The sequence below is a fragment of the Rissa tridactyla genome, chromosome 6, assembly GCF_028500815.1.
Source record: "Rissa tridactyla isolate bRisTri1 chromosome 6, bRisTri1.patW.cur.20221130, whole genome shotgun sequence".
Classification (NCBI taxonomy): Eukaryota; Metazoa; Chordata; class Aves; order Charadriiformes; family Laridae; genus Rissa; species Rissa tridactyla.
The window spans coordinates 28548438-28572915 of record NC_071471.1 but is presented as its reverse complement, the minus strand read 5'-3'; the positions used below and the strand labels follow the sequence as shown (position 1 = coordinate 28572915).

The 24478-nt window shown below is 47.5% G+C and overlaps 1 protein-coding gene across 2 annotated transcripts in view; it reads left to right on the top strand.

Moving 5' to 3' along the window:
* Positions 1–24013, top strand: part of IL1RAP (interleukin 1 receptor accessory protein) — a 49912-nt gene extending 25899 nt beyond the window's left edge. The window contains exons 3-11 of one of the 2 annotated variants that reach the window (XM_054206737.1): positions 3385–3670; positions 4430–4622; positions 6442–6607; positions 7585–7656; positions 8812–8941; positions 9896–10044; positions 12753–12902; positions 13859–14002; positions 23289–24013. In XM_054206737.1, coding sequence (XP_054062712.1) covers positions 3385–3670; positions 4430–4622; positions 6442–6607; positions 7585–7656; positions 8812–8941; positions 9896–10044; positions 12753–12902; positions 13859–14002; positions 23289–24013 — 2015 coding nt within the window. Of the gene's footprint in view, positions 1–3384; positions 3671–4429; positions 4623–6441; positions 6608–7584; positions 7657–8811; positions 8942–9895; positions 10045–12752; positions 12903–13858; positions 14003–16668; positions 20284–23288 lie in introns of those variants that run through there. The other variant, XM_054206738.1, reaches the window with a different exon arrangement.
* Positions 24014–24478: the final 465 nt, after the last annotated feature.

Here is a 24478-nt window from a genome sequence, read left to right as displayed (position 1 = left end):
AACGGTTAAAATAGCAGAAGGGGTACAAAATGTTGCAGGGAGCTGTTGGATGCAAATGAAATCATAACACTAATAATAGAATCATATAATCTTCGTGGTTGGAAAGGACCTTTGAGGTCATCGAGTCCAACTATACGCACACAAAGAAACCCCCTACAATCTCTGTCACTAGAGCGTGCCCTGAAGTGCCAAATCTACACGTTTCTTAAATACCTCTAGGGGCATCCCCCTCCGCTTTATGCGTGTGTGAGGAATGCAGCCGGCTGTCTGGGCTCGACCCACCCACTGGGGTCTGCTGCCAAAGTGCCACCGTGGCAAAGGGTGTTGTGGCTTGGCCACCTCACAGCCGAGGAGGAAGAGGCTCACAAAGGTGTGTATGAGGGATGCCCTGCGGTCCCCTCACATGCCATGTCAGGCAAACCCCAGCTTATCTCAGGCATAAAAACACCCCAAAAAATCAAAATAGCAGTACTGTGGTCGGCGTGGCACGGGGAGGAGGGAAGTTGCGTGAAGTGCCACAACTGTCCTCAGTGTTTTATGCGTGAAGGAGGTCTCGCTCCAGCCCGTGGTGTTTCTGCCATCCCTGCTGTGGGAGATGGGCTGTGGCTCTGCCCCCTGAGCCCTGGGGGCCGTGCTGGGCTGGCTTTGCCCTGGCAGCCAGGAGTCCTTGCCAGCAGGGTGGCGAGTACAGCCTGCCGTCTCTAGCTGCACGGCCGCTCCTGTGGCCTCTGGCATAGCTGCTGGTTACCAGCACGGTGACGTCCTGTGTTCGGGGTCCGGCTCGGAGCACGCAGCACCCCAAGGCAGGACGCGTGTGGGGAGCCTTAGGACAAGCCGTTCGGTGTGACAGTGTTCCTGAAGTCAGGCGAATTAGCCAGCTCTGAGACAAAATCTCCAGCTACAGCTCCTATACTAAAGAACAATAACAGTTGCATCTTCCCCAGACAAGAAGAGAAGGCTTTTGAGTAATCTAGGAAGAAAAAAATAAAATAGTTGCATTTCTTTTCAATAACTCATTCAGGTAGAACGGGTAAGTAGTTTTACAATGCTGATTTATGAGCTGTTGCAAAATGCAAGAGCTGTTCATGATTGCAAATTTCATTGATCCTGACTCCAACAATTTCAGTACTGGAATGTTTTATATAGTTTTCTTCCTCTCCACTCCTGCCATTTGAAGTAATAAGGACAATTTGCCTTTATGCAGCCCAAAAGGAGACAGCAAAGTCAGGTGCTGGGAAAAGAACCTGTGTGTCTTGATGTACAGACCCAGGTCTGCCCCTTTCAGAGGGAAAGCCTTTCTTTATAAAAACAAATGCCTCCCCTCCAGGAATAGTAATCAGTGCTTTATCATGCAATTAGCAGGCAGTCTCTGGCAGGCTCATTTGTCTCATTTACTCCTCTGTGGAAACTTGATCGTGCCTAATCCAGTAGCTCGACCCCACCAGCATAAAGGAGCATACTGGTTCCACTTGGCCTTGACCACAGTGGTGACCGTGCACCTTCCCGTGGTATATGGCTTCCAATAGTGGTTTGGTCTTTCAAAATGAGCCTTGGCGCTGGCTACGGTAGTAGCCATACCGGATGATGCTGTGCAGTTTTGAAAGAAATACCTATATGTTTCTTAGATGACGAGTGATGGCACTGTCCAGCCATTTGGGTTTGGGGTTCCTACTAGTAAATACTTGTACTCTGGGTAGCTACACTGCCTCTTCCTAGCCCAGTTCACTCTCTTCCTCCATAAGTAGCATCCTCTCATACAGGTGTTTGGTATCCCACAGGAGGAGCAGTGCAGTTTGCACTTACATTTATGTGTAAACCCACCAGAAAACATTTCTATTCTTACTGGCCCAGATTCCTCCTCACTGTGACTAACCATTGCTGAGCCACAGGAGTTAGCACTGCTGCCTTTAAGCGCTCTGGGCCTGTCTTCTCAAAGGTTTATCTTTTTGCTTTTTTTAATTAAGTATGAATTTGGGGCCAAGCTACATCCCACTGTCTATTTAAGGAAGATAAAATGCGAGAACTCCTGCTCTGGGCCTGTGAAGTCAGTTCAGAAGAACTGGGCTCAAAGAGCATATTGTATTCTGTTTTTTCCTCTCGGTTCGAGCTCTTCTAATATCTGCAAACCAGAGAGGCTTTGCAGTGTCGTCTCTGGTGTGCCTGTGATACGCTGAGACATCGCTCCTGGGGACCGCTGCGGGCAGCACACCCCTCTCCCACTCATTTTGGGCTCTCAGATGTCAGGCTGCCCTAGCAGATGCCTCCCAGCAGCTAGAAGGGATGCGCTGGGAAGCGTGCCCCGCCACGCTCTGCCCCGTCGGCACGGGGAGGCAGGAGATGCAGTGACAGCAGCTTCTCCCTGTGTCTTGGCTGGTGCAGGTTGCTCTCAGGTTTGCTGACACCTTGGTGCCGTGCTTTGCTTGCACCGAGTCCCTTCATGACTGGGCATCCCGATGGGTGGGAGGAATGGAGTGGAAAGGAGCTCTCGGAAGAGAAACAGGTTTTGACTGTGCTGTTTGTTCAGAAACTCTTCACTAATGACAAGTATAAAATAAAAAAAAAAAAGGAGGTACTGAACAGCTTTTTTTCATGCTGCCCCGTTTCTATGTCAGCCCGAGTCTACAGTGAGCCATGCTGAGCCTTTGGATTGCGCTTGAGGAATGCACCTGAGGGCTGCCTGGGGGTCCCCAAGATAACATGCTGCCACCTCCTCCGTGCTCTTTCTTTTGCTCCTCAGCCTCCCTTCCCAAAGTTCGCTATAAACAGTCGCCACATGTCGTTTGTACTCTGTGTTATCATAGCATGCACAGGCGTTGTGTGAATCCATCACAGGAAAGACAGTCCTTGTTACTAGGACCCACAGTCCAGCTGCTTCTGGCAGGGACAATGGTGCATAGCTCTAGGGGAAGGTTGATGTTTGCAGTCTTGGTTTGTTGTTGTTTTGTTTGTTTTTTTCCCCCCTTCTTCCAGCACCTCTATTTCCATCCTCCCTATCACTGTGCGTAGATGCACACACACCTCTGGCATTGTTTTCATCCAAATTTTATCTTTCCACACTGGTTATTTTTAGGGTTGAATTTTCTTGGAGCTCTCTAGGAAGCCTGGTGTTAGGCAGGAATATCTTATCCTATTGTACTGTCCTGATGAGGGATAAATAGCTTGAAAGGAGATGTACAAATGAAAGCAGAGTTTTTAAGGTTCTCTAGAAATGAACACGGTGTTTGTGCTCTGCTTTATGAAAGCCTAGTTTGCTTCTACTGAAAACGCTATATTTTTCCCTCTTATTTTAATGGGGACAAGACCGAGGGCTGTGGGGAATGTGGGCAGAACTGTGTTTCTGCTGCGGACTTGCAAGCTAAGGTACCTTGTTCTTCCTGGCTGCAGAACGCTGCGATGACTGGGGTGTGGACACCATGAAGCAGATCCAGATTTACGATGGGGAGCCTGCCAAGATCAAATGCCCGCTTTTCGAGACCTTCTTGAAGTACAACTACAGCACAGCCCATTCTGCTGGCTTAACCCTCATCTGGTACAGGATCGGGCAGGACCGGGATCTGGAGGAGCCCATTAATTTTCGTCTCCCTGACAATCACATCAGTAAGGAGAAAGACACCCTTTGGTTCTGGCCTGCTCTTCTCAATGACACTGGGAATTATACCTGCATGCTCAGGTAGGTTGTGTGGTGCAGCTTCTCTATGTCTTCAGCGTAATCGAAGGACTTTCATGGAAGCGGGAAAATTATGCTGTTAGCACCAGATCTTTCTGAAGGGAGGAGACCATTTACATAAGCATTAATGGGAAAAGGATGTTACAATTATAAGACTGCTCAGTGCTGAGCCAATTTACATTGTAATAATGCTCGGAGCCTTGGAAACATTAATGAACATGCCTCTCCTTTCTAGCTGCAAGTGTCCATGAAAATATTATTGCTGAGCCCATGGCAAAATCCACAGGCACTCACCATTAAGAAGTGATCTGTATGTCTAGAGTAAAAATAGCTGCGGATGCAGGGGTAATGTTTTGGCTGCATGCTAATTTGGCAAAGATTCATGAGATTCAGACTTCTAGGAAATTAAAAGTGCCTCTGAGTGTGGTATAAAATGAACATAGCATCTGCTATGCACTGAGCATATGAGCTCTTTTTGACCTTCCTCGCATTGTCTCTTGTTCACCATGTCTTTGACCCTATTATCTGCTTTACCAGCAGGGGAGTGGATGTTGCTTGTTAGTCATCTTTATAGGCTTTTCTGAGCTAGTGTGGCCATCTCTGATGGTGTTTTCTTTCCCATTTATAAATGAGTCAACTAAGGCTGTATGTACCTCATCAGCGCTATGATGCTCGTTATTGCAGATGTGATTTTTATTTCATTCCGCTGCTATAGGAGTAAACAAGTTTCAACTAATCAGCTCTATCCTCCTGTGTCCTTAGAAATACAACCTACTGCAGCAAAGTTGCGTTTCCCTTGGAGGTTGTTCCAAAAGACCAACACTCTTGTGTGAGCCATTCAATGAAACCTGTTGAGGAGATGTTCTATTTGGAGCATGCCAATGAGAAGATCGTATGTCCAGATATCGATGGATTTTACCCTGCTAGTGTAACACCAACCATCAAGTGGTACTTGGTAAGAAGGACTTACTTGGGCAGTGGGGGAATACAGTGTTGTATCTGAAAAAGCAATGGTTGGCATGAGAATCGTGGAGCTATGTTTCAGAGTCTCCCCCGTGATGAAGGTGTTAATGAAGCTTTACTAATTTTAAGAGTTTTGTTTCCATTGAGTTCGAGGGTAAAACTGCTCTTGGAAGGGAATTGAAAGCTAACACTGAAACTTTTTTGACCGGCATTGTCAAATGGAGGTCAAATCAAGTGGAGAATACTCTAGCAGGGATTTAGGAGCCTCAGTTCAGCTGCGGGCAGTATACCTGACCTGCTGGGTGAGCCAGTCACTGCGTCTGTAAAGGAACCTGTGATTCATATTCCCTCTTCTGTGGGGGAAAAAAACCCAACCAAACAAAAAAAAACCAAACCCAAACCCCAAAACAAATCCCAAACCACTGCTAATGAAAATAGCATCCTTTCCAAAATCCTTTGAGGTCAGGAAATGAAGTTGTACATCAGGCCCCTGCAAGAACCATGGGTGCCCTGTTTGACGCAATTCAGCAAACCTCTTTTCTGAAGATTCAGACATCCCTACCCCACCCTCCATACTGCTCTGATAATTAGGCTGGCTCCAGTCATCCTCAGGCTTTTGCCTAAAGAATGATTCTCAATTTTATTAAATTTTGACCTCAGTGTTTTCTCTAGGTGGATGCCTTTAGTCAAGAGAGAATAAGAATTCTCAGGGGATGTGCAGCCGGGAGGGTTATGGGACTGAGTTCTCTAACTGCTTATAAAGTGCTTTTGGATTTCTAGATAGAAGGTTCTGTATGAGTGAATTTAATAATAAAGTAAGTTGGTAACAAATGTATCTGCTGATTTTAAAAAAAAAAAAAAAAAAAAAATTAAAAAAAAATCCCCCCAAAAAAACCCTGACTCTAAAACCCTTCAGGAAAATTTACTTTCGTATCCAAGAGGAGCAGTTTCACTCCAAGAGTTGAAATGCTTTACTTGTACCATTCATTGAAATTCACATCTCAACAATCAATTAGGAGAATGAAACAAAAAGCCCCATGGAAGTAATTTTTCAGGCAGCAAGTCATCCCATGCCTAATAAAAATCATTAAAAATGGTATATGACCCCTGTCTTAAACTGCCCCATTAGGATGTATCTGATTTGGAAATGTACCATTCAGAAATAATCTCTTAGAAAATGTGCACATCTCTAGGTTTTATGACAATCAAGATGTCATCTGCATAACCCCTTTCTGAAAAGGGATCTCTAGCTTGGTACTTGGCAGAGGTTTCCTGCCTCGCCTGACAGAAAGAGAAGAGTTATTAAGGTTTCTGTACTACAGATTCTCATTTGCCAGTTGCCAATTTTGGGGCCTCATCCTCAGATGAAGTCAGTCAGGGTACTTTGATTAGTCCCGCAAGAGTTAGACGTGCTGACATCAACAGGGGACATGTCCTTTAGTCTTAGTATCCATTTGTGAATACATCATCATTTTCTTCCTTCCTGTCTCTTTTTACTTTCATTCTTCGCTCTGCTGAGGTGCTCACCTTGATTGCAAATGTACTTCTGGATCAGAGATCTCTCTTTTATAAAATTGTCTGTATTTAAGGTGGGATAAAACTTAGGGTCATCTGCTTCATCACCTCATTTTCAAGGTGAACATACCAGTTTCTATTCCAACATGCTCAAAGTTCATGATGTTTAGGTCTGACCTACATCACAATCCCAAGTATCATATTCATAGTTGAAAAACACATCTTTGAAGTAGCATTTAAACCAGTATCTTTACTTCTGAATCACAAAACTCACTTGTTTTTCTGCCTGACTCCAGGACTGCAACTTGATCAATGGCTTCTATGAGCGGTACCCTCAAGGGCCCAGGCTTGTCATCGGCATTGTCCGCAGTGCGTATAAAGGGAATTACACCTGTATTGTGACATTCAAGGACCATGGAAGAACCTATAATCTCACCAGAACCATAAAGATGAAGGTGGTAGGTAAGAATGACTTTAAAATGTGTAAAACGCAGGTGGATAGTTGCAGAAATGGTGAAAACAGCCAGAAGAGTCTGTCACAGGATCCATCTGTGGTTGTGCTCAATCTACGTTACCCAACTGACCTGGTATATTTTTGCTTGCTGGGGTCAGCCTCGCATGACTGCCCGGGACATGTTCCACTGGAGGTCCTACCCACTGCCATGTTAAATGCCCCAAACACCACAAGGGTGACCAGGCTTAGGCTGGTCAGGTACAGCCCATGAGATGGCCAGGGGTACCCTCTGCTGGCATGTGAATGCATAACCCTGTCACTCTTATTTTTGTCTCCAGTGCCCTTTGCTGGTCATTATTTGTAGGATTGTCCCGTTATAGCCAATTTACCTTGGTCTTCTTGCAATCTCAAAGCCCTGCATGCTGAGGCTGAGACTGTTAATCAGCCAGGCAGGGCTCCAGTTACACAGCCTAGTGCTTGGACAGGTCCGTCACAGTCACAAGGGCTCAGTCTACCTGCCAGGGAATTGTAGACAGACCTTAAAAAACTAGTGAACAGTAGAGCACATGCTGAGTCCCATGGCAACTGCTGCTTTAAGAATAGAATTAAATACTTGCAAGGGGAAATGATGTTTTATTTTGTTTTTTAGAAGCAGCAATAAAAAAAACCTGGTACAGGTTGTGCCCTGTGGGAGATGTTGAGTAGGAGATGAGAGGGATAAGGAGTTGTTCTGATGTGAGAGGCCCAAAAACTTGTACCTATATTTACCTAAACTTTGGAGAAGCATCAAAATCTGGGTCTGGCCCTGAGTTTGGGGACTAGGATTAGATTTTCTCTTTGCATGGGACCCTGCAGCAGGACTGTATCACAAGTTAGATTGGGGCATGTGCAGTGGGGGGTGAGGGCATCATGAGCGAGGCTGCAAGGACCCCAGGTTCTCCTGAAGCCCACGTCCCCACGGGGGGCTCTCTGTTTTCTCCTGCAGGATCTCCTAACAAGGCCTTGCCACCACAGTTCACCTCTCCAAATGAGAAAGTTGTCTATGAAGTGGAAGCAGGTAAATTGCAACGCTCGCTGCCTGCTGTTGCTGCCCTGGCAGCCTGCCGGCCGGGACAGGAGGACCCAACCAGGCTCAGAAGTTCTCCCACTGCGTCTCCGGTGCTTTCCCTCACAGAGCACACAAGCTGCCACAAGTTGCCTGGCAGACTGCGTGGGGTGCCAGTTCTCCATGCCAGAATAAGAGAGCGCAGCTTTAAAAGTTTGTTTTTGCAAGCACAAGTAAAGATAGATGTTCAGCCCCGGGGATGCAGGACTGCAGCTGCAGAACAGGAGGAAACGGAGACCCTCAGCTGCTTAGAGAAATTGCTGTAGGACCTTGCCTCAGCCCTGTCCCTGGCTGTGGTTTGCTCCAACCCTCCCTCATTCAGCCCCTTGGTAGCTTCAGCCTTCTGGCCACTTCTTGCTCATCTCCTCTTCCTTTTTGGCTGATTACTTCCTAATTAATGACAGCTCTTCTTTTGCTGGCCTTACAGCACTGTGTAGTGGGGTACCACGCCCCTTCCCCCACCCCATCTGTTTAGACTGATAGCTCTTTGGAGCAATTCCCTATATTGAATGGATCGTGTCCCATTACATTGCTGTGATTAATGTGATGCCAATGATGAGGATTAACAGCAGAGTCTTCACTTTAAAGCACAGCATTTTTTTTGGCTTAGAAGGTCAGGCTTCTTCCATAGTTACTCTATAAGATAAAATCACTTACGGGCTGATCACAAAGATATTCACACTCCCAAGCCTGATCTTGAGGGGAAGTTAGATGCCTGAACAAGTGTTCCCACACCAAAATGCTTTTGTGGAGCTGGATCCTTTGCTTTATGGCATGTATATCCTGTGCAGTGGGGATGATTAACACTTCCCAGCTTTCCAAGGAAGTGGTCGGCATGGAGCATCTCCCTTTGGATGGGTCATTTGGTGCAGTCAAGGAATTTGTAATACATTTGAGAAGCCAGGATATTTTTTCCTATTTATTTGTCTGTCATAAATCAACCTGTCCGGGGTGTTAAACTCTTATCAGATGTCTGAAGGCAGATGCTGGCCTCATTCCCTCCTGAAGGGAGGCAGAGCTTAGGCTGGTATGATCACTGGAAAGCACAAAAGTCAGGGTGATGCTGTTTCCGCTTTGCAATACCTCACCGTGGTCCTTTCTTCCCAGGAGATGACCTTGTTCTGTCCTGTGAGGTCTTCTTCACCTTCTTGAAGGACTCACGGACCGAGGTGTGGTGGACCATCGATGGGAAAAACACAGATGACATCATGGACCCCAAGATAAAAGTCACACAAAGGTAACATTGTAATGTGAACCTTAATTTGCATCTAATTCTCTCTTGGGTCTTGCAGAGAGGTGTGGGTTACAGACATGCAACCATCCTGCTTTCCCTGGGAAGGGAGTGTGGAGTCCCCCACTTTCCTGTTAATCAGAAACCCCGGTGTCTGCACCATGCTGCGATGAGCTCCAGGGAGGAGGCCTCCAGACCTGGACAGTGTCTTGTCAGAAGGATTTGAGTGAGCTTTGTTTACTAGTTCACATCATCGCTTCTTCAGGTCCTGGTAGTGGTGCCAACAGCTGGTGCTATTGTGGGACTTCTAAAACAGGGGCAGACACAATTTTGTTTAGAGGAATGTTCCTAAATAGCATGAGTGATAAAAACGGTTAAAAAAGAGGCTGAAAACGAAAAAGTAGTATTATACATAGTATTGATTAGGAGGAACAGAGATTCAGTTACATTAAGAACCCAAATGAGGTTGAGTTTGCTCAGTGCTGAGTTACACGTGGAAGGCAGTCGCTGCCCCAATCGGTTTGCAAACCTACATGGAAAAAGGAGAGGCAAAAGGAAATACTGTTCCATTTTGTAGATGATCAACTCGGGCACAGAGAGACTAAGTGACTCACCCAGGATTGCACAGAGAATGTGACGTGGGCTCTGAATCCTGAGTTCATAAGATCTCGTTGCTTTGTAGGCAAGAACTTCCTTTGCCTCTAAAATACAATGTGATACGGCTGCAATGAGAGAATTATGAGTGGCAAAATAAATATTAAGGAAAATCAGATAAAGGAGCAGCTGCAGCTGTATGAAAAACTGAAGTGTGTATCAATTTATAAATATCAGTTTAGGTGTTGTTTTTTTTTTTTTTTTTTTTTAAAAGAAAGGGTTTGGTTATGTCAGGAAAGGAGTATTTGTCACTAAGAACTGGCTCCAGTTTCACATGTGTAATGCTCTATTTTTTTTCTCTTACAGTGAAATTACTAGAGATTTTGAAGACAAAACTGTCATAAGGACTCTAACAGTTGCAAAAGCCACACCAGAGGACTTGAAACGGAATTACACGTGCTATGCCAGAAATGCCAAAGGCGAGGACCGTAGCCAGGCCATAGTGCGCATGAAAGGTAAAATACTTGTAGGAATGCATCTGAGAGAAAATGATCACGTGAGCCAGCCTCCCTACTATGAGAGATTAGATTAAGAGCAAAACAGGTGGTAGAAGATGGAATTAGTACATGGGAAAAACGGGAACTGAGAAGGTAGAAAACATGTTGTGCTAATGACTAAGCAATTTACTATGCAAATTCTTGTAACCAATCTGATGTGTGAATGAACTGCATGGACAGCGCGTGGACAGTGTAACTAGCTAATCAGAAATAAGCAAGTGGCATGTACGGCTACAACACAGGGTATAAAAGATGATGATCTGTGCTTAATAAAGGGCTTTAACCTGATCATATTGGTCGTTGTGTTATTGTCCAAAGCCTTCCACGCCCTCAAATACTTGCAGAGCACGGGTGAGAAATGAGGCATGCTCGGAGAGGGCTGACGGTCCTGCCTTGAGCCTTGCCCTGCAAAACAGTAGGGGAACAAATAATTCCATTGAGCTTTTCCCCAACACATGCTGTTCTGTATGCACCACTGTATTATTGCTGTCATACTGCAATGCTTCTTGGAGACAGGGAGCAAAAATGTCACATATACCTTGCCACAGTCAAGTGACTGTGGAGAGAAGAGGGGTGGATAGACCTGTTGTTCTCATCCCATCCATGTACCACAACTGAAGCAGACCTGAGGGGATGGGCTGCTTGAAATGATTTCAGGTTACTTGGTTGTATGAGGGTTTTGTGTGATGCAATAGCTACCAGTTGGCGTCCTCCAGAAGGCAGACTGCGCTCCTTGACCTTGCTCAGGGAGTGAGACAGTCTAACCACAACACTCTGTGGTTTTACTCCTTGCTGTGGTGATGCTCCAGTCTAGATACAGCCATCTCGGCAAGGATAGTATGGGCTGATCCAGCTCTGTTTAGTGGGGTTTTTTTTCTTACATCTTTCTTTCTTCCAAGATTTTGTTCTTGTTTCCCAGACTTACTTCTCAGTAACAAGAATTGAGCATTCGCTATAGGTATGTGAGATTTCCTGGTTAAGGTGTATATTTCTGCCTCCTTATCAACCTCATCCAGAGCTTCAACGCCTGCTTGCTGTAGGTTGGACCTGCCCTTTCCCATAAGGGATGTTGCCCTGCCTTGTGTAGCTCATGCCAGACACCTTCTTCCCCTCACTCTGCCCTATTAGCATGGCTCACAGAGGTCTTTACTGGAAGAGTTCTTTCTCTTCCTTCTTGGTACTTGTTCTCCTTCCTTTTAGTCCCGTTCCTTTGAGATGAAGCTTTTCTGCATCATTAGGAAGGAACGATAGACCAAACACACAACTGAGAAAGGCTTGAAACCATCTGCCAGTGTGTTCATCCTACATACATAATGCTTCTGGAATTATAATGTTTGTACACATAGCAGAAGCGAATCTAAAATGTCCAGATCCTTTCTCTATACAGTGGTGGGCAAATGCTGTTCTCTAGTGGACTGATCTGTCCTATACTCTTTCTTCCTCCCCCATCTGCTCCTGGGCAGTTGAGTGGGTTTGCTCTGCAGACCTGGTTGCTCACCACCCCTGCTTTCTGCTCTGTTCCACAGCGAAACCCAAGAACCACCCCCAGCCACTGCTGGCAGAGCAAAACTTAAGCGAAGCTCACTGCAGGCCATCCCACTGCACATAGGAACATCAAGCATGCCAGAACCAAACCCCTCAGCACTGGTCTTCCAGTTTTTAGCAAGTAGCTATATATTTTGGCTCCAACTCTTTCGTTACATTAGGTTATGTATGTTTCCTGCTTTTTCTGGATGATTTCCCTGTCCTCCTCGTGTACTTCCGCTGCCCAACACCTAGTGAAAGTTGTTAAGTTTCTTCCATTTTCTTTTTTGTAATTAAGTTTCTAATAAAACTTGTTAAATTTTGGAAATTGTTGATGTTTCCACTCACTGGTGTTCTTTTATCGTGCAGTTTGCCAGTGTGCATGTCAGCTGCCACCGGAATCGCCATAAAAATGGAGCTGCCCAGGGATACAGTTAAAACAGTTATTTTCTGTCCTTAGTACAAAGAAGCAGCAGTGGTGTGACAGACACTGTATGAGCTGGAGGGGGGCCTGTGATGTTCTGGCTTGATCTCTACAGGTTGTCCTGTTTGTTTGCAAGCACTTCAGCTTTTCTGTAATGAACTGTGATTCTTCTTTCCTGGTAGAAAACAATCACAAAACAATGGCTAGTTACATCCATGCTGTCAGTCTGGGACAAGCCGCAAGAACTGTATGTGTTTAATGGGGAGGGAAAATGGTGGCCAATGCCTCTATTTTGCTGCAGGTGAGCTTTGGCTGGCTCTAGTAGAAGTAAGTGCTGTTGTGTTGCCCCAAGAGTTTGTGTATACTGCTGAGAAGGTCACATTCATGAGCTGGCTTTGGATTGTGCGGGTGGTTCCCATCAACAAGTCATTCTACCATCTGGTTACTCCCAGGGTCTCGCTCAGAGACAGAAGTCCAGCCTGTGCTTTGACTTCCTCTGCCAGCTCAACCAGACCTAGTAACCCAGAATGGGGACTCCAGAGTCACCAGCCATCATGCGTCCTGCCAGAAAAGCCTTGGCTTGGCCACCTTCCTCTGAAAAGAAAGCCAGCTTGGCTCTTGGCTGTTCCTACGTGGTGTTTGACACAAGTTTGTTTCTGCTTAGCTGAAGGCTCAACCTCTTCTGTAAACCAGACCTCCTCTTTCTTTTTGAACCCAGTTGTAGCACCGAAGTACACTGTGGAGCTGGCCTGTGGACTGGGAGCAACCATCCTGCTCGTTGTGGTGCTGATAGTCGTCTATCATGTTTATTGGCTTGAAATGGTCCTCTTCTATCGGGCTCATTTTGGAACAGATGAAACCATTCTAGGTAAGTAGTCAAAGGGCTTACATTTATTTTATCCTGCTGTGGGACAGACCCTTCATTTTTTTAATGTGAATTTTCATATAACCTATTTTTAACCCTCTTCACAGCATAATGACATTTTGACCTTCCATTTCTATACACGCATTCAGTCATGTGGGTCATTTTAGAGCAAGAGGAGTCAGGCTTGGGTGAGGGGAAAGGAGAGAGAAGTCTTCTTTATTCTCTGCAGAGGTGAAGCATGGATGTGTCAGGCTCCCTGCGGCACTGCCCTGCTGATGGCTGGCTGTTTCATCTGATCTAGGTGGTCAGGATAAGTCAGCAAGTTTCAGTATGTCCCTGGTTTCTCTGGTGACTCTATGTTAAGGATTCAGGAATCCAGGGTGATTTGCTTTAAAATGTGGGAAGGCATCCAAAAGGATGGGTCTGGAAATCACCCTTCTGTCCTCAGTTCTTCCACAGCTTCCCTGTGTTACTGGGAGTTTGCCTCTTGGGACTTGGAGCTGAGATTTCTTCCTCTGCAAGATAAGGAGGGTGTTCGAGCCCTCGCAGCTTGTGGTGTGAACCTGCCGAGGGGGTGCGACGGCTCTCGGAGGGTGTAGGCAGGGTGCAAGTCTCTGTCTGGTGGGACTGCTCATGCAGATAGACAGCAATGAGAGGCAGCAACATCAGAGATGTCAAAAGGACCCTAGACAGAAAGGGTTGGTCTCATGGCCTGCTGTGGTCTCATGGCCTCAGCAACCCAGCAGTGTCTGAATACCTGCACGCTCAGGCTGGGTAATCAGAGAGGCAGCGCTGCTGTCTTGTAACTATGGAAATCAATGTGCCTTAACCTGCGGTGTCCGGGCTGAAAGCAAGCCTTCGTTCCTGCTTTTCCCATGAAGCAAGTCAAAGGCTCAGCATGTGCAGTATCACAAGTGTCTCTTCTGCCGTTTGTGTTTCTCTATGCTCCCAACGCTCAGACGGGAAGGAGTACGATGTGTACGTGTCTTACGCGCGCAACGCGGAGGAGGAGGAGTTTGTGCTGCTGACGCTGCGGGGAGTCTTGGAGAATGAGTTTGGGTACAAGCTGTGTATCTTCGACCGAGACAGCCTCCCCGGGGGGAGTGAGTATTTCACAGGGGGCTGTGCTCCATGCGCATCCTCTCTTTATTGTTCTTTGAGGTGCTGATAATGGATAGGCGCTGGCCTATCCAGATTAACTTTATCCTTTATTTTTTTCCCTGTCTCCATTAATGATCTCTTGTTGGTATCTTCTAATGTTTTTGCTTCACGTGACAATGTTGCAGATGGTCCGGGCCACCAAATAGCTGCTGTGGGCAAGTGGTGGTTGTTGGTCATTTCAGTTACTCTCCCCAGGAGCGATTAATCTATCAACATGAGGGAGTCGGATCACTGACCTTCATGCAAACCCTCTGAGCTGTCTTAAAAATGGGGATAAAGTCAAGGCTAGAAAGAAAAGAGACGCGGGGAGTGTGGTACTGGACCAGATTGGTAGCTCACAGAGGGTAATGGTGAGTGTCTGCTTCAGGGAGGTGAGGAGACCACCATACCAACATCAGTGAGAAGATAACGTGCCCTCCCAGAAGGCCTCCCACTCACCCTCATTAATTAGAAAGCCCGTGTCTAACACGGCATACGATTAAGTTGTTATGATCAAGAGTACTTTGTTGCAGGTAGTGAGACTCATCTCTTCGCTAAGATGTAGATTTTTTTTTTTTTTCAGTTTCAAGTTAAATCATGCACGATTCTGGACACCGTGTCCACTGGAGGGATGCAGGGAATCACCAAGAACAGAGTTTATGAAACTCTGCAGATAGGTATAGAGTCACACAGGTGCCACAGCAAGGACACAAATCTAGCCAACACTCTGTTTCCAGTGTCCTGGGGGCTGAGTTGGCTCGATGATCCCTGATGCCTACTAAAAGTTCAAAGCCTGAACTTCTGCTAGTCCAAACCACCCCACTTTGGATTCATGGGCTTTGGGTTGGGAGCCCACTGACGGCAGGACCTGTGCTGATAAAGACCATTGGGGTCCCTTTCAGGTAGGACAGGAGGGACTGCTGGAGTCCCAGCCCAGCTGTGTGACAGAGGGAGCAGAATCAGTCTGGGATATTTATCTCCTAAATTGTTGTCAGGACACAGCACCTCTAAGTTTGAGGGCAAATGAATATATGTGTCTGAGGGAACAGAGAGACAGCTGCAATCCTGGTTCTGTTTCTTCTAGAGAGAGAGCCTGCATGACATGGCAGGGCACCCCCCAGGCTTTATTTGCTTGAAGGCAGTGCCAGGCTCAGAGCAGGTTTGCTCTGAGCTGTTCTCATCAGTTATTCCTCAAGACATGCATCTCCCTCCTGTTCCCTCTGCTGCTTCTTGCCATCCTTTCCCTTTGGAGGGTCTCATTTTGTTCGCAGTGTGGCTCTCCTGGGCTCCCTGCCCTTCACCCAAAGCGCTCCCGTCCCTGCTCACCCTGGCAGTCACTACAGGCCTCAATCCAGCGCCAGCCCTCACCGCTGCTGGGGTGGCTCCTCATTGCACTGCCGTTGGCAACACTGCTGGGGCTTCCCTGTTGCTTCTTAGCTGGGATTTGACTAATCTTCTTCTTGGGGAGGCACGGCAGGTCAGGAAATAGCTTTTTGGCAGCTGGTGTCATGCCTCCAGAATGTGCATCTGTGTCACGGGTAGAGAGTTATGTTGTCCTTGATGAAGAAACAGTGGGAGATGGATTATCCTGTGAGTCTGCTGACAGGAACTAATCAAACGTGCATGACAGCTAAATGAAGTTGCCTGTCAGCGTTATTTTATTCTCCGTTGTATTTTCTGACCAGTCAAGAGCGTTCCCTTGTCAATGAAGTATGGGAGATCCTGCAGCAGAGAGTGCAAGCACCGGGATTCACACTTACAAGGAATTTTCACATTAATTACAGAAAGTTGCCTAAGGACAGTCTACCTGCAGATGTTAGAAAATCAAAGAGGATCCACAGTTACCATGACATGTCTCCAGCTCAAAGGGTGCCACTTTTGGGACACTTCATTAAAAGCCCTCAGAGCAGTTTACTTGTCACTTCTAGAAACACTCAAATCCACTTTTATCGATGACAACACCAGGAACAGCTGGATGAGTAACAGGAATTAGGATGGTAGTATTTCCAAAGCAGATTAGCCCATGAGGACGCTCAGGGAGGGTGTAGGTACCTATTGTGTGTATTTGGTGGGGGGAACCTGGGGCAAGAGGAGTGAAGGGATTACCTAGAGTCATTCCGGACATCTGCCAGAGGAGGATGTAAGTGTATGCATTCAGGCTTCCCTGCACCTCTGAGTCTTTTCCTTGAGGTCTTGTGTTGTCCAGCTGGCAGTTTTCCTGCTTTGCTCCAGAGAGTCTCTTTTTCCGCTCTCACTAGAAGAAAGCTAAATCCAAGCCTACCAGAGCAGCCCTCTTGACCACATGGCATCCTCATAGCATTGGGTGGTCTCACTGCCACATGGTACGGTGCCTTTTAGATGTACAGACCTCAGGCATCTCTGTGTAGCGTGGGGAGGAGGAAACACATCTGTAGGCAGCCTGGGGCTGGGAGTAGATGTCAGTGTATGGGGCAGTGGGTACCATCCAGGGTGTAGGAGGCCCTACCTGGTTGGGAAGCACCAGTGTAATCTCTAGAGAAGGCCTTCAAGGGATTTTGTTGTCCCCTTCAAGAGACACCTGGTGTCTCACTAGCAGATCAGCAGCATGTTCTTGGCCATCACTAACCACCTCAATGTTTCTTTCTCCCAGTTGTCACAGACGAAACCCTGAGCTTCATCCAGAAAAGCCGACGTCTACTTGTTGTACTGAGCCCCAACTACGTCTTGCAGGGGACACAGGCCCTGCTGGAGCTCAAGGCTGGTCTAGAGAATATGGCCTCCAAGGGCAACATCAAAGTCATTCTAGTGCAGTACAAAGCCATCAAGAAGAGCAAAGTGAAGGAGCTGAAGCAGGCCAAGGCGGCCTTGACTGTCATTAAATGGAAAGGCGAGAAATCCAAGTTCCCAAAGGGCAGGTTCTGGAAGCAGCTGCAGGTGGAAATGCCAGTGAAAAAAATCAGCAGGAGTTTGAGCCTCGATGGGCTCATACGTATCCCTGAAAAATGTTTGACACCAGCAGAAAACAAATCCCCCCAAAGCCACAAGTTAGGCCAAGGAGTAGGAAGGAACTCAGGGTTTTTGCCATGAAGGACTGTGTCCTAAGCATTTCAGTCGTGCCTCCCTGCAGCTTTTCTACTGCCCTGGCAGTAGAGAGACCAAAGATGCATACACCTCCTCTCTGCAAGTGCACATCCTTATCGTCGACCACACAAGCTCTGGGCTTGAGGTCTATAAATTTGGGCTATCCAGGTGGGAATGCAGCCATCACCTTGTGATGGTGTGTTATTTGTATAGGCCGGTACTCCTAGACCTAGGTGCTATGGGACCTGTGTTAGCATCCAGGACAGAGCTCCTTTCCTCTCCTAAGCGCCTTCCTCTGTCCTGGCCATTGGTCCCTGTTGCAGAGACTGGGGAACAGTTTGAAAGGTGGCTCCAGTATAGAGCCTTTCATACGTGTCCGCATCCTGTGGGATCACAGATTTCTGCTTCACTGGGGGGAACATAGTCTCTTGAGGTTCCTCATCTTTGCTCCCCACATTTCTGTAGGAACAGGTACATTCAGATAGCTTGGCAATGTGAAATGGCTGGTACAAAAGCATTTTTTATTTTTATTTTTTAAATTCTGCTAGGTGATACTGTATTGTAGCATTTCTACTAATAAGTGATCAGTGTCTGGGACTCTGCAGTCTTCCGAGTACCCCAGATCCTTCAGGGCTGTAATGCTCATAATCCAGGGGAAATCTCTCATTCGTACAGGCCATGGAGCATGTCTGAGAGATGCTTCTTTGTAGACTAAACTCAGGGACTTCACAAGCACTGCAAGGAACCCCAATTTACTACTGAACCCACCTACTGTGTCTGTGCTGCTGGCTGGGGAAAAGCATCATGCAAGGTGCTGCCAAGGCCTCTGGGATGACACTGGATTTATGTCCAGATCCCCAGGAGACCCTACAAACTTATTTGAACTTACTAAAAACTACTGGCTCTGTCCAGCTGGGTAAGACTAGGGGGAAAGGCTCGGAGAGATGGGGTTGTTCAGCTTTTAGTAGGGCCTGTTGCAATAGGACAACGGGGAATGTTTTTAAACTAAAAGAGGGTAGATTCAGACTAGATTAAAGGAAGAAATTTTTTACGATGAGGGTGGTGAAACACTGGCCCAGGTTGCCTGGAGAGGTGGTAGATGCCCCATCCCTGGAAACATTCAAGGTCAGGTTGGACGGGGCTCTGAGCAACCTGACCTAGTTGAAGGTGTCCCTGCTCATTGCAGGGGGGTTGGACTGGATGATCTTTAAAGATCCCTTCCAACCCAAATTGTTCTATGATTTTATGAAGGTGCAGTGTTCTCTGCCTGGCTATGAACAACATCACATTTGTAATTCAGGGCTCAGGTTTAAACTAGCCTTGGCTTTCCAAAGCAAGTCTCCACCCATCATGTTTCCAGCCCAGAGTTGCAGAACAGAGGATGTATCTCAGCTTCTGCAACCATCGCGCATATTGGAAGTATAAAAAACCACTGAGTACCAGTCCTTGCTTCAATGGGAGGCAGCAGGCGCAGGGGAGGACCCTGGTGAGTTAACCCCCAAGTAGACAGGCTTTTCAGACTGAGAAGGGGAGTGTCCCTTCCCTTGTAGGACAGACCAAAGCACAGCGGGACCCTGGCATTGATTGGTACTGTTGTTCACAATGTTTTCACATGGAACTAGAAGCTCTGGGGGTGTGCCCATGCTCCTGTAGCTCCCAGTGCAAGGGCCTGCCACTTAATTGTGGAATTCAGTATTACGCACACTAAGTACGTGCTTCTTTTTCCTCGATAATGGTTGCTCCTGAGTCAGCTCTGACTCATGCTTTCGCTCGGTTGGTGTCCAGCGGGCGAAGCAGAGCCATTCATAATGGCGTTAAAAAAGCACTACAATTTGGAGTCTATGCACTATTCGCCCAGCTGAGCAGGGAGGTTCGAGGGCGTCCCAGTAACCAGCCCAGCCTTAAAGGTGTGGGGATGACTCCCGGCGCCGGCAAAGCCCCTGGCTCTTAGCATCTTACGATTAATAAATGTTATTCCAGGGCAGTGGGGAGCCGCAGACACCCATGCCATTGGGCAGGTACTGTACAAAAGTAGAACAAATAGAACTACTTTCTCACCTTCCTCTTCGTTCTCCCTCCCCCCAGGTAAGCTCTGCTTTAAGCAGGTAAAATTGCAGTCCGCTTCACTGAAGGCAGTGGAGCTCCTCAGTGGCTCAGAGGGGCTTGAAAGCTTTGCTGCTACAAGCTTTTCTACTGTGGCTGTCTGTGGAGGGGCAGAGGTCCTTCCCACACTCCAGAAAGCTTCGTTTGTATGAGATAGCACCCAAAACCATGCTCAGCTTCACTCAAAGCTATTGCAACCCCATCATTTTGCCCAGCTTCACCTTTTTGTTTGTGTTTTCAGCATCCCTGTAATCGGCTGCCAGATCTGCAGGCAGAGGGAAGGCCCTGAGGCCAAAGCAGAACTGTGTTAGATTCCAATTTATTTTCTAAAAAATTGTCTCAAAAATACGCATAAATTCAATTAACATCCCAGACCTCACCACATCCCATCTCACTTTTGGCTGAAGTACCAAGAGAACTTCTGCTGATGTTTTAGTCTGATTATTTTCAGAAGTTAAATCCACCTCATTTATTGTGCTGGTGTTATTCAAAGAGTTTTCCAAATAAACAACAGACCAGCACTTTCTCTGGCGTTACATCGCAGTGGCCCTTGGCGCCATTGCGACCCCAGAACAGGATTACTGAGAGACATCAGCAGAGCACCCACAGGGCAGGAGGTGCGATGGTCTGAAGGGGTCCAGCATGGGAAGGAATAGCACTGGAGCAGGCTCCGTTCCTTCCTGGAGCTTCACCACTGGCGCTGCTGGGAGCTGTCAGGCCAGGGGTAAAGCCCAGTCCCAGCTGTAATGCAGATCTGCAAAGCACCTCAGATACGCCTGCCATTTCATCCTATGCCACACGTGGTTTCCATTACGGGATTCTGTCACAGCGTCTGTCTAGTTCAGTTGATTCATTTGGGTTTCTGTGTTCTAACCTAACATTTACCAATATGCAGCTCCTACGGAGTTCCTCATTGTTATTTCATGGGGAAACAGCGTGGCACAAATTGGAAAAAAATGTCTTCCCCCCCTGTGCCATTTGATGGTGTACAGCTGTTCCAGAGTTTTCCCTTCTCTTTTCTGTATGTTTTTGCCTTTGTGTTATTTGGTCTGTGAAGCGTCAGTATTATTTTATTTTGCTTTTCAATAAAACATTTTCACTTTTGCATTTCAGTCCTTGTGCATTTCTCATGTGTCATTTTCCTCCCCATTACGTCTGCGAAAGGCTGTTAAAGAAAGATGACTGTTTGCAGTCCAAGCCTCAGGATCTTTGGGGGACACATCCTTAGAGGGGGGCATTTTCCTGGCAGTTTTATGGTGTGCCTGCAGAGATCCCAGGGTACCATCACTGCTACCAGGGCCATGAAAGCAGAAACACAGTGACATGCAGCATTCAGATGTCACCCAGCAGCGGACATGCACACACGCAAAGTCTCTGACCTGAAGAGTACTCACTCGTCAATCACATGATAGAAGGATGGGAAGGAAACACCATCCCTTTCCTTGAGAGACCGAGCCAGAATGTCGAACAGAAATCTTGGAAATCTGCCCAAACCACAGAAACAAAACTGACTTTTAGGCTGCTTTGCCCATCACCTTCCAGGTAGTTGGGTAGAAAAGGTTCATTCAGCTTCCTATTTTCTCATCCAAGCCATTTTATTGGCTTTTTCCCTTGTTTGCATGCTAGCAGGTAAGTCGAGAGGGTGCCTAGCACTTCCAGACCACTAGCAAAATGAATACTTGTGACGATGTGTGGATTTAGGGTCTGTGGGGTATGGGATCTATGCCCCTCCCCAGCTTTTATTGTGCTGGGACAAACGTATGGCTCTCATAACACTGTTACATCTCTAGGGTGCACTGGGGGAGACACAAGTAAACCAACAAAAATATGCGGGCTCCTTCATAATTGTGTAGTAAAGATGGAAGTTTTTTTCAGTATAAAGCAGTTATCCGAGAGTATCAAATTCCCAGCTCTGTTGGTACCCAAACCCTGCAGTGTTATTGCTGCCTGTCCCATCCTGTGCTGTTGGTGTCACTGGAAAGGACCATCCTGCCTGCACACTGTGAAGTGGCCGCTCGGGATTTTTCGTGAGCTGGGATTACGTTGTAAACTGAACATCCCAAGGTATCCTGGCCAGCCAAGTCTAAATGCCTCCCGTTCTCAGAAACAAAATCTATCTTTGGGAATTTGAGCATTTTCCCTGCCAAAAAAATGTCGCGTCTCAGAAAGTGTTTAAAATTGATAAAAGAAAACCATCACTGTCAGCTCAATCAAAACATTTCATTTCAGCAGTGTTGGAATCATTCACATTAATTGAACCTGTGCTTTTCGAGCAGGCAGGTAGAAAAGGTGACCTCCCAGGGGCTGCTCCTGCCTACGTTTCGCTGTGATGCCGTGATTCCAGTTTCAAAAAGAAAGACCTTTCAAACCAGCAAAGGAGCTTTTTCTTACACAAAAAGTTGAAGCTTGGCTGATTTCAAAATAGATCTCAATTGGTTATAGAAAGGTTTGAATGAGGTCTGGACTCAGCAAATTGGGAGATTGCTGCCAATTCTTTGTGCCTTTGAAATAGGGTGGTAAGAACGTTTCATGGCGTTAAGTGGCAATTCTGACAGGACTGACTTTATCATCTGCTTTTGCTTTCAGTGAGTCCATGTTTTCCTGTGTGTTTCGGGGCGGGGGGGAGGGAGGAAATCCCCCCAAACCTTGTATACAAGAAAAAAGTACTGCAAATAGTTTGTTTTAAATTCCAGTATTACATTAAAGAACCAAACAGTGCCTTATGTTCTCTCTTAGGAGATTATTGTTCAATCCTTTTTCTGATCACAAGTTCTTGGTCTCCATCTAATCTAGTGACAATGAGTTTTAGAGCTAGTCACGTATCTTTGAAAAAAAAAAGTGTTGCTCTGTACAATATTAAAATACGATGCATCCAGGTGCAACACGGTGCACCTTCTGCTGTGAGATAAGGAAAGAGACAGCCAGGTGCTGGGAGAATAAGAGGCATTGCCATTGCAGGGAAGGTACAGTATTTTTATATTAAATATTTTTATATATTTTATATAAAAGACCATTGTCACACTGACAGGGAGGGAGGGGAGTCTCCAAACTGAGGAATCAAGGCTTTAGCTGCGTGAAAGGCAATGGAAGCAGCAGGTAGCTCCTCTCCTCAGAACAGGGAGGTTTTTCTCTCTGAGTATGCAAGAGTTCTTGCTCCAGTGATCCCTGCTCTGCTTGAACACCACATTGTCCTCAGGTCCCCCCCATCTCAGGCATCAGTACTCAGTGAGTGAGTGTTTTTTTTTAAAGTTTTTACAGTTCTATTAATCAGCTTGGGTTAATTTGCTAAGTGCCACAGCCCTATTAATTCCTATCCTTTCCACTGCTCACCCATTAGCCATGATGCCTTCAATATGCTTACTGTATCCCAAGCCATGGATAGAAGTCCAAGGACATCCTTCAGGTTCGCTGCTTTTCAACATTCATAATAAAAGAGATGCTGCCCTTGCCTGGCACCCTTCCAGCTAAGCATCTTGCTGAGCTTTACAAACTGAAATTAATCCCAAGAAATGCTTTGAAGGACAGTATTCCCCCCCGCCGCCCCCCGTCATGGCTAGGGGAATTGATGGAGAGGTTTACGGCTGACATTTTTGCTTTCTAGGTTTGGAGGCTTCCATTGCTAGATGAGAGGGAGGGAGGTGGATCTTAGCCTCGGCAGTGTGAGCTGTGGCATGATGATGTGATGACTTCACTTTGTTCACCCCAAGCAAAAGGCTGCCAGAGCTGTGGGCAGGTGGTTCCTGAACATGACCTGCCCTTTCCCAAATGCCCGCGCTTCCCTGGGCAGGAGTGATGCCGTGCAGTGCAGAAGTCAGAGTACGGTCTTGGCTTATCCTGCCATCCTGGCTTCTCGTTTACCACTTCAGCCTTCTCAAAAACCCACTGCAAAGCAAAAATGCTGCTATTGCTCCTGTAGTCCCTGCCAGCAGGAGCGTGGGCAAGTTGAAAGTCACTGGGCTTGTGCCAGGTTTCCCTCTGTGGGAGGGGGGATCTGTGCAGGTATGCCACCAAACAGCTTCCTTCAGCTTTTCTCTCCCCGCTCCCTCCCCCTTGTGCACCCCAATTCCTCTGCTCTTACACTCTTAGATACCACTGAAGCCGTGTTCGACTTCATCCAGAGGAGTCGCAGGATGATCGTTGTCCTGAGTCCTGATTACTTGACGGAGAAGAGCATCAGCCTCCTGGAGTTCAAGCTGGGCATCATGTGCCAGAACGCCATCGCCACCAAGCTCATTGTGGTGGAGTACAGGCCGCTGCAGTGCACTCACCCCAGCATCCTCCAGCTGAAGGAGTCCGTCTCCTTCGTCACCTGGAAGGGGGAGAAGTCCAAGCGCTCCGGCTCCCAGTTCTGGAAGGCGTTGCGGCTCGCCCTGCCGCTGCGCAGCCTCAGCGCCGGCTCCGGCTGGAACGAGAGCTGCTCCTCCCAGTCGGACATCAGCCTGGACCCTGTCCAGAGGAGAAGGAGCCGGTTGAAAGGGCAGCCCGACCCATGGGGCACCAGGGCGGGGACTCTCACTCCCGGGGGGACAGCCTCGACCCCTGAGTCAAAGGCCAAACACCGAGCCAAGCACTTCTTGACGTGCCGGTGTTGTGGGACCTATTGCAATGGCAGCAGTAGACTCAAGCGCAAGCACCAGGCTGTGGCCGAGCCCAGGTGGGACACTCATCTCTGCAAGCCGGGCTCGGGCAGGCCTGCGGCGCAGGGGGTTCAGGGCAGAAGTCGACCTGAGCCCCCGCCGGCACAGGCTCCCGCTCTCGCCCTCTGCCATTACAGTGACCTGTCCAACAACAACGACTTCTACGTGCTCTAGCCAAGAGGCTGACGGCACCGTGGGTGCTGGGCCGGCCAAATAAACTCACTGCAGCCTCAGCTAAGGTATTTTTATGATATCGCAGGCTGACGCTGTGTCGTTCGCCGTCAGTCCCGTGCCAGCACGGAGGACTGCAGCAATACCACCGATGTCGGTGATCTGAGCCAGGGACCTGCAGCCACACGCAGAGCAGCGGCTGGGGGCTGCCTGCCCGGGTCCTTCTCGTTAATTTAAATTGCGAAGTGGAGCCAAAAATGCATTTCTCTGTCATTGCTTTTCCCCAGCTGTGGTCTCAGGGCTGCTGCTGGGGTCGGGTGCGGGAGGGCAGGTCCCCAGATGGGGGTCGGGAGGGAGGGAGGGGGGAGAAGCTGTGCTCCTGGCAGTAACCTCTGGAGAAGGGGGAGCAAACCTGCATTTTGCAAAGGGTAAAACTTTGCTAATGAGGGCAACGGGAGCCCTGGCCAG